Source organism: Priapulus caudatus, unplaced genomic scaffold (assembly GCF_000485595.1).
Source record: "Priapulus caudatus unplaced genomic scaffold, Priapulus_caudatus-5.0.1 Scaffold693, whole genome shotgun sequence".
In the NCBI taxonomy this organism is placed as follows: domain Eukaryota; kingdom Metazoa; phylum Priapulida; class Priapulimorpha; order Priapulimorphida; family Priapulidae; genus Priapulus; species Priapulus caudatus.
In genome coordinates this window covers 61,019-71,023 of record NW_014577754.1, presented here as the reverse complement: position 1 = coordinate 71,023, position 10,005 = coordinate 61,019, and the positions used below count along the sequence as shown (strand labels likewise).

Genomic DNA, 10,005 nt, shown 5'->3' with positions numbered 1-10,005 from the left:
GGAAAGATTCACTTGCTGCGAATTGCGAGGTCACAGCGTCAAAGCGTCAATGGGACACAGGGCGGATTTTAGACATTTCTGAGGACATGTCTGACGGAGCGCATTGAAAACTTTTTTGTTTCAGCGGTGACTAGCATTTTTATTGGCATTATTGAAAGGACATGAAATCTATTTCTGCTGACATGCCGCGAAGAGTAAGTGTCAGATAACCTTTTGACCCTCAAGAGGAGGGTTAAACATGGATTGTTGGACTGTCTGTTAGAAAGAATTTGCTGCGGGTTTTTGCTAGTAGAATCTATACATGCCTGATGTATGGAGGCTACAATGTCACAGTGAATTTCAAAGCTAAATTTGGTTAAAGAAGGTTTATGCTCCTTAAATCGCTATAATTTATATGGCATTCTGTACTGTCAGTATGCTTACATGTAAACGTATGCCACTGCCAGTGGCCTACTGCCAGTGCATGTGTTGGTGCGTACTGTGGAGTTTTTGCCTTAATTGGTTACAGGTGGCAGCTCTCTATTGCGCAGCCTGTACGCTTGCGTAGGTAAATGCGATGAGTGCTTTACCTATTCTGTCTTGCAGATAGTTGTTGCTACTACGTATTGATGGGGCAGCTTCCATCTGTTAATCTGAAGACACTTTAACGTACGCGCTCATCATCGCTGGCAACTTTTCATAACGATCCCAACGAACATTCTTTTTGAGAAGGTCTGATACCATCCCTGTGCATTCCACTGTTTCGGCGTGTATGTGAACACAGTTTGGGAGCTAACAGGGTTTTACTAGAATCTCACCACTCCACCACAGAGTCACCGCAGTAGACGTTAGATGAGCGCTGTCGCTCTGCGGCACTTGTTTGTCTAATGCGTAGCGGTGATTGCATGGCTATAGGTGACGGTGCTGCTATGAGGCTTTGTGAATATGGCTTCATGCATGCAGTATAGACACCAGGGCTATAGCCTGTGGGGGGGGGGGCAAGGGGGCAGCTGCCCTCCCTAGATTTTGGGAAAAAATTAAAAAATAAGCTTAGCTAATATTGGTAAATAACCCTAACGTGATTTTTTGGTCACGTATCCGTGAAAGCCTTGTCTCAGAGCCACCCCTACCACACTATTATGGACGTCGATCAAGAGCTGCGCCCGTCGCTCATCATTACACAGTTGAGTCATAAAATTTTGCCCCCCCACTAGGAATTTTTTCAGCCTACGGCCTTGGACATGGCTGCGTGTTGTTGTGGTGGCCATCAACCCTGCTGCCATGCATCCATCAGGCATGTTCACGAGCGCGGTCATTGCCTGCTCTTTGTTCCTTTCTGGTGGATGTTAGTGCAGCTGGATTCACACTGTGATCAATATAGTCTGTCATCTAGAGTAAGCATAGAACAGGCAGTGTTCTCGCCAGCATCCTTGCTAACGTGCATGTGGGCAGGCCCGTCGGAGCCGCTACGGTTGGTACGGGATTGACCGTACCACTTTTCAGCCTAAAAAAAGAAGAAAAAAGGAAAATAAAAAAAGAAAGATGGAGAGGGAGAAGAAAAGAGAAAAGAAAAGGAGAGAGAGAGAGAGGGAGAAGGAAAGAGAAGAGAAAAGAAGAGAGAAGGTGGGAGGGTGATAAATGTCATGATCATAGGCTGATCGTAGGCTTATCACCAGCCTACCACCCAATACAGGGAAGAACACGAACATCGAAGTGACTTTGTCTTTTTTCCATTATTATGAAAAGCATTATCACATAAACCGAAGAACAGCATATATGCCACAAAACTTTTTTATCCAATCGCAAATCTTAAAAATAATATCCTCAAGAAAGTGATAAATTAAGCTCGCCACCTGACCGTGAAACCTCCTATTTATAGGTTAGAGTTAGCAGCTTGACCTCAATTTCTATTTAATGAAGAGTAATTTGTCCTTTTCTGCAGTACAATGAAAGGATAAAAAAAAATTTTGTGTGCTAAATGTGTGCTAAATTGCATGATTTGCACCCCCAATTCAAAAAAAGTTCTTACCGAGGGAGGGGCATACCCCCTCCCACACCCTCCCCCGCTCGATCGCTCCGCTCCCTCGCATCGTTTCCTGTCCCGTAATCAAATTTCTAAAATCTGGTCACCCTGTCTGCCCCCTTCGAACCCCGCTGAAGGTTTCACCCCCAGACCGCCACTGAAACCGTACCACTTTAAAATTCCTTCCGACAGGCCTGCATGTGGGTGTAGGATCTGTAGCTCAGATGGCCAGCAGAGTAGCATGTGCACCAGACCCCACCCCCCTTTGTCCTGCATTGTAATGCTGAGAAATGGAGGGTATATAGAGTTAAAGCTGGGAGCAGATGTATGTATGCTGCAAGACAGCTTGTGCGGTGCAATCGTTTACACCCTTTAGTAGCAATCCATTGCGTTGTAATCGTAAATTTGGATCGACAATAAAATGTTACGAGTGTCTCCTTGCGTACTTGACTGTAGTGCGATTGTACCTAGACTGGTTTCCTGCCCACTTGTTTCATGATGTATCATGTAGCGGTGGTTGCTATCCCCCGGGCGTGGGGAGGTCACGTGATAAGTGACGATGGACGTTCAAAACGTTAACCGCTAAACGGTTAACGACTCACCTCCAACACCGCCAAACACACACCTCACACTAAATATATATGTGTCCCCGCGCCTATTTATTTTAGCAGTGATTATCACAAAAATTAAATCTATGTGAGTGCGGGACAAGATATCATGATGCAAAAACCCTAACCTAACTTCCTAACTAACGCCTACACTATTCACTACCCTTAAAATTAAAAATATAAAAAGTAAAATATTAAAATAATTAAAAATTAACCCTAACCTAACCCTAACCTAAACCCTGACCCTACCCTAATCCTAAACTATCCATAACACTCAGTGCTGCCACGTTTGCGGTCATCTCCCTCCACGCGCCGGGGGGATTAGCATTACACCTATCAGGGATGTCCTTACGTCGTCATGGTGGGCGCTCACGTAGTGTTGCCTATGCACCGGTTTTATGAAGGCCATTACCGCCAAAACCTACCTATTTTTAATCGTCGCTTAAAGGATTTTAAACGCATTGAATTCCAGCCAATCAGAACAGTGTGCTTTTTAATCGCGCCTTACAAATCTAATTTTAATTGCGCACCCTCTCCCACCAAACCACTGTTCTGATTGGCTTGAATTCAATCGCGCTTAAAAATAGATTTTAAGCGCGCATATAATTAGGTAGGGTTTTTTTGTGTGTGTGTGTGTGTGTGTGCGTGTGCGTGTGCGTGTGCGTAGTGGTGTGCGTGTGCGTCGTGCGTGTGCGTGTGTGGTTATTTGCGTTCTTATCTATAGGCGCGTATTCTATTCAATGTACATAGATTCGTTTGCAACGTCAAGCGTTATTAATTCATGGAAGTAACCTTATCAATATTCAAATCAAGAGCAATGCAATCGAATTCCAACAACTAAACCATGCGTGTGTGCTATGTAAACATTATTTTGTATGTAGGCATGATGTGCACAGGTATAATCAATATTATTATTGATAATTATTATTATGCCGTGGGCGTGTGTCAGTTCGTTATATAGACGATTATATGGCTAATCTGTTTATTGTAAAATTAATAAACATTAATTTACCCAAACCCTCTCCTTCCCACGACTCACATACATCACACACACACCCCACACCCACACACATCACACACACACCACACACACACACACACACACACACACACAACACACACACACACACACCACACATACACACACACACACACACACACACATACACACGCACAGAGACACAGCATGCACGGCACACACGACCAACACCCACACCCTTCCCCCCCCCCCCCACACACACACATACACAACACACAAACATGCACACACACACACGCACGCACAAAAACCTACCTATTTTTAATCGCCGCTTCAAATCATATTTTAAGCGCGATTGAATTCCAGCCAATCAGAAACAGTGGTTTTTGATCACGCTTTAAAATCTATTTTAATCGCGATTAAAAAACACTGTTCTGACTTTGGCTGGAATTCAATCGCCCTAAAATAAAAATTTCAACCAATCCTCAGGTTGTTGGCGTGTGGTCCGATATCTGTCGATACATGCGCGATTAAAATAGGTTTTAACCGGGGGTGGGTCGTGGAGGTAGGGGGGCGGGTTCGCGGGGCTGGGGTAAATGCGCTTCTGGCCGCATACCGGATTTTGTGCTTACTCCAGGTGTGGGTTGGCCCGGCTTGTGGTACATACAATACAATGCATGTCACGTGATTAAAAAAAAACACTAAATTTCATCATCGATGATTCGTGGGCAAAACTAATCCAATTTGGCATCCGTTTTTCTCTTTTTTTCTTACTTTTTTCTGTTTGTTTATTTTTTTTTTTAATCCACTCTCCCGCCACCAGATGCAATTCCAACGGAGTTGGGGGTGTCCCCCCATATTTCTGATGACTGAAATGCCCTGGAAGAGAACCACTCATAGTGAGTTATGCCCCGCCTGTGCATATTATAGCCCTTGTCTTTGTAAACTATCGAGACCTATGGCTGGCACATTGTATTGTGAGATGAATAATTGCAATTGAGGTATCTATGCCACCAAACTCCATTGCCTAGGTTATGTTATCCATGCAGGGTTATGCCAGGTGGAGTTACATTTAGGGATGGCCACCATCGCCGTAGGGTTGTAGAGTGTTGAGGTTAGTGTAACTGTAGGGGGTAAATGGTTAGGGTTACAAGGTTTCTGTAGTGCGCTGTGGGTAGGTTTACTATTATGAGTTGAGGTTATGGTTACTGTAGAGGGTTGAGGTTAGGGTAACTGCAGGGAGTACAACACGGCTTAAGCGTTTACCGTAGTGGCGGCATCGGTTAGGGGCTACTTCGGTCCCGGTAAACATCCGAAAACGTTAGCTTAGGGTACCTGTAGAGGTAAAGGGGTAGGGTTACTGACGAGTGTTGGCGTTGCAGTGGGGCACTGTCACCCGGCAGTCGTGCGCGCCGGCGCCGCACAGATGGCGACACTGAGCACGAACAGCCGCTTTCTGCACGACAACATCCTGTCGTTCGCTCACACGATCAACGAGACAATGCCGCCCAACCTCTCCGTCTGGCTTACAGGCCAGTCAACTGCCTGGGCTGAAGGACGACGACCGCCATCGCTGCCAGTATCCGGCCGGGCACGGAGGAGCGGATGAAAGATATCGCACCTCCATCTTTCTTTTAGGCGGCCCACCGATTCCTTGTTTCGTGTTTTGTGCACCCGTGCCGACCTGTGATTGTGAGACGCTCTCTACGCGAATTGTTTGAGGTCCGGGTTTCCGGACAAGGATTTTTCCCTACTGGCCTTGTTATCGTGAGCTGAGTCTTGGCGCTAAGTACCCACATACAGTTTCTTGCTGTGTGTTTTTGGGGGGATTGGTTGAAGTGCGACAGCTTTGGAGTGGCCAGGTTTGGCATGTAGCCAGACGGAAGAGAAGAGAGAGGAGAGGCAGAGAGAGAGAAAGAGAGATCGACGGAGAGAAGAGAGAGTGAAGAGAGAGAGATAGAGGAGAGATGGAGAGAAGAGAGAGAACGAGATGAGATGGAGAGATGAGAGAGAGAGGAGAAGATGATGAGATGCGCAGAGAGAGAGAGAGAGAGGAGTTAAGAGTTGATGGGCGTGAACGAGAGAGAGGAGAGGAAAATTACGAGAACATCGCGCAAGGCAACCTCGCGCTTTGCAACCATTTCGATGTTAATTTGTATGGTAATGTTTTATGAGGTTATGTATGTGATGTTAGTCCAGGCAAGCCGTGCTACTCGTGATACTTGGACTTTCGATTAACCTATAGTTTCTATCATCCACCTTGGAGGAATGTGTAATAAAAATCTATGGCCAAAGCCATCGTTTACTAACGCTGGACGATCGAGCATAATACCTTCAGAGTAAGTTGTTTGCCTGCGCGCCAACAACAATTATAACTGCAGCGATTATTGATGTATTTGGTCATTGCAGATTGAAGCCAATGATTATGGCGTTGAGGGTTGGGCGAAAGCCCACACAGGAAACACTGACGTCTATTAGCTTCTAGATGCAGTGAGTCATAGTCACTAGAACATGCATGGTATTCACTCCTCAGTACACACACGCTTAGCTCTAGGAACCTATATATAGTCCTTCTCTCTGCCACAGGCCTGTTGCAGAGCAAAGGAACTAGTTTTAGAGCTAACTCGCACTGCCGTACCGTGCTTCACTTCCCCTCACACGCGCTAAACTACTCCTGGTTGTAAAGCAACCATTTCTTCTTTTAGTGTGGAGTATTCAAATAAAACTTTTTATATCTAAATTGTTGAAGAGCTAGTACTACTTACTAGGATATAGATGAGCGGATTTGTGGGAAAAGGGAGTTCTTTGTGTTAGTGATATTCTACTGTAAGCTAATTCGCCACCGTTAGTGCCAAAACAAGCCTACCTAAAGTTTTACTGGTTAAGAGATCTATCTGTTATCGTCTCAGTATGCTAGGTTGGGCTTCAAACTCCACGACTAGATGAGCGCTCGTCGCTCTGGCTCAATTCTACCACTGCCACAAGCTGATTTCCGTAAGATTTTTACGCTTTTTTACTATAAGTTATACCAGCGACTCCCGTTACTCCTGTCCTATGTACATACGGTGAATGTATAAAAAGCTTTGCAAAGATATTGAAAATCAACCATCTTCACCTTCTCTCACTCGACGCACACTCTCTCGACTCAAAATAGGTGATACGAAAATTAGTGCGCCCATTTACTACTGTCAAGGATCATTACGCGGGGAGTTGTTGTTTATAAACTTAAGTTCACGTATTTATCATGAATTTTTTGGATGATTGTCAGTATAACTAATTCTCGAAGCATTGTCTTTGATACGCAATTTGTTGGCGTATTCAGCTTAAAACATCTAAATTTGTCCACCAACAAACATGCAAATCCTAGAAATTTCTAATGTGTTGTTAGACGGCGACTTCGCCGCCGTTGGATTGCCATTCGCTGGATTTCCCCAGAGCTCCGCCCACTTTAAAAATAGTGCTAGCATTGTGGCAGTGGTATTATCCTGAGTGTGGGAAGGGGCACTGCATGCAGTTTGGGTTGGCTTAGCAGTCACAATCTGTTGCTTTGATTAAAATCACCTCTATCCGCGTCAATCCGTCTTCTAGTGTTTATGTAAATATTGACAATATCACTTCACTTTGTTAGATTAGTTTTAGGAATTCTGTTATCATTAATAATAATAATGATGATGATAATAATAATTAATAATCTAAATAAATAGGCCCTAGTCATTATTGATATTATCGTTGAATGGATCGTTCCGTCAGTCCAACCTAAGCATGTACTATGTTAATGATAATGCGAACTGAAGCGTTATGTCAAATGCTTTTAATGTGCCATTCTGCTTCTGTGTCTCTGTAGTGCCTACCACGGTCATATCTCAACGCTGATCGAGATCAGTCCCTACAAATTCAAGGCTCCAGGCTCGAAGGTCACGCAACCAGACTACGTGCACATCGTAAGTGATTTGTGGCAGAAATATGTTAATGACATTCTGTTACCGAAGTAGTCCTGTTAATTCCGTAGTGCTAACGTAAATGCTCTCATACTCATAGGTAATTAGCATTAGTCAACGTTTAATGTTCGATTAATGTTAATCAATAAATAATAAATAAAATTATAAAATTAATGTTTTCTCACTGTTTAATTGCTCGGAGCTCAGCGTCACAGTGTCTTAAATCGGGGTCATCAATTAGATTGCCGATCGCTGTAGGTTCCCCAAAATGGCGTCTTGACAAACCAAAGTAATTATTTCAAAATTATTATTTATGAACGCACAATCTGGAAAAAAATATAGCGAAATATAGTCTCATCTAATATCGGATATGTTACTTATTGCACCAACTTTAAAAACACTAAGAATTCATGCTGCTATATAACATAGAAAAATGGAATTGAACATGTCGTAACACCATGGCATATTTGATTATAGCGACAAATTGTTTGCAAATGGCGCCTTCAAAACAAGTGCACTTAATTAAAAGAAAAGGTCATCTGATTCTGTCTAATGAACGTGGTGCGATTTTCACATTACTCATCCCTGGCCGATGTCTCGCGCTATCAAGAGAAAGTCCGAGAAATGGCGGCAGACATGAATATGAGTAATCAAAATTAGAATCTAAATGCAAAGGTTCTAAATCATGTTAGCATTACTCTAGACAGTTGCTGTTACGAGCAATAATCGTAAGTATCGTAAAAGTGGGAAAAACACGAGACCTGTTAAAAATTATTTATGAAATCCTTGCTTTAAGAGGGATATCGATTTACTAGGTTATTCACAAACGTCTTAAGAGGAATTTTTGAGAGGAATTTACTAGATTCTTTATGAATGTCTTGAGAGGAATTCACTAGGTGTTTCAACGCAGATGGCATAGATGACGATGACAATGCGTGAGTTTACTCTCTGCAGGCCGACGTCCCTGACAACTATCGCGGTCGTTACCGCAACGACGTGCACACCGAGGAGGAGCTGGCTGACCTCTACGCGGATGAGGTCAAGGTCATCATTGAGCGGCTGGCCGAGAAAGGTCAGGGCGTCTGCGCGTACATCGCAGAGTCGATGCAGAGCTGCGGCGGTCAGATCGTCATGCCGCCGGGCTACATGGAGAAAGTCTTCAAGTGAGTCTGCTGCTGCTACTGCTACTGCTGACACTGCTACTACTGCTGCTACTACTGCTGCTGCTACTACTGCTGCTACTGCTACTGCTGACACTGCTACTACTGCTGCTACTACTGCTGCTGCTGCTGCTGCTGCTACTGCTACTGCTGACACTGCTACTACTGCTGCTACTACTGCTGCTGCTGCTGCTACTGCTGCTGCTAATGCTGCTACTACTACTACTGCTGACACTGCTACTACTGCTGCTACTACTGCTGCTGCTACTGCTGCTACTGCTGCTGCAGCTGCTGCTACTGCATGCTGCTGCAGCTGCTGCTACTGCTGATGCTGCTGCTGCTACGGCTGCTGCTGCTGCTGCTGCTGCTAATGCTACTGCTGCTGCTACTGCTGCTGCTGTTTGCCATGGCCCCTGGTGGCCATAGCAAAGGTTACAGAGCAACAAAAGCTGTTTGGCGATCAGGGCTGGCTGAAAAACTTGTGGGGCCTTTAAAAAATACGATCGCATATTTAGGGTGAAACCATATTGTTTGTAGGTTATTCGCTTTCAGGTTGAAGTTATACTCTCTAGTAATTTACCTAATTGCTCTTTAGGAATTCATGATTGGGTTTCTGTGCTGTTATAGTCTGTAAATCATGTCTGTCTTCATTTAACTGTCGCTATTGTGAACGTCTGCTGCGTGTGCATCGAGAGCTAATGTAGTGCCCTCTGCTGGGTGTGCAGGTACGTACACGATGCGGGCGGAGTCTGCATTGCAGACGAGGTGCAGGTGGGATGTGGACGCGTCGGTGAAGCCATGTGGGGATTCCAGATGTACGGTGAGTGCAGGCAGACGCCACCGTCACCATGGTTACCGCAGCATCGGCGTCGCTGCTGCTGTACTGTTGTCAGACTGCTTAATTGCCTGCCGACACAATTATGTTTTGTTAGCCGATGAGTTTGTCTGGGCGACAGGCATTCATGAAATCAGATGATCTAGAGAAAAATTCGCTTTAGTGTAAGATGCCAATGTTTAGAGTTATTGTTAGGGTTAGGTACGTATGTAGGCAGGCAGGCAGGCAGTCAGGCAATCAGGCAGGCAGGCAGGCAGGCAGGCAGGCAGGCAGGCAGGCAGGCAGGCAGTCAGGCAGTCAGGCAGTCAGGTAGGCATTTGGTTGGGTGGGTACGTGTAGGTAGGTAGGTGGTTGGGCAGGGGCATGCAGGCAGGCAGGCAGGCAGTCAGGCAGGCTGGCAGTCAGGTAGGCATTTGGTTGGGTGGGTACGTGTAGGTAGGTAGGTGGTTGGGCAGGGGCATGCAGGCAGGCAGGCAGGCCGTC

The 10,005-nt window shown here is 45.1% G+C and overlaps 1 protein-coding gene across 1 annotated transcript in view; it reads left to right on the top strand.

The window, feature by feature from the left end:
* Nucleotides 1-10,005, top strand: part of LOC106812843 (ethanolamine-phosphate phospho-lyase-like) — a 26,554-nt gene that overhangs the window by 10,599 nt on the left and 5,950 nt on the right. The window contains exons 3-7 of the mRNA XM_014816826.1: nt 4,972-5,168; nt 5,393-5,451; nt 7,434-7,530; nt 8,482-8,690; nt 9,413-9,538. Coding sequence (XP_014672312.1) covers nt 4,972-5,168; nt 5,393-5,451; nt 7,434-7,530; nt 8,482-8,690; nt 9,413-9,538 — 688 coding nt within the window. The remainder of the gene's footprint in view (nt 1-4,971; nt 5,169-5,392; nt 5,452-7,433; nt 7,531-8,481; nt 8,691-9,412; nt 9,539-10,005) is intronic.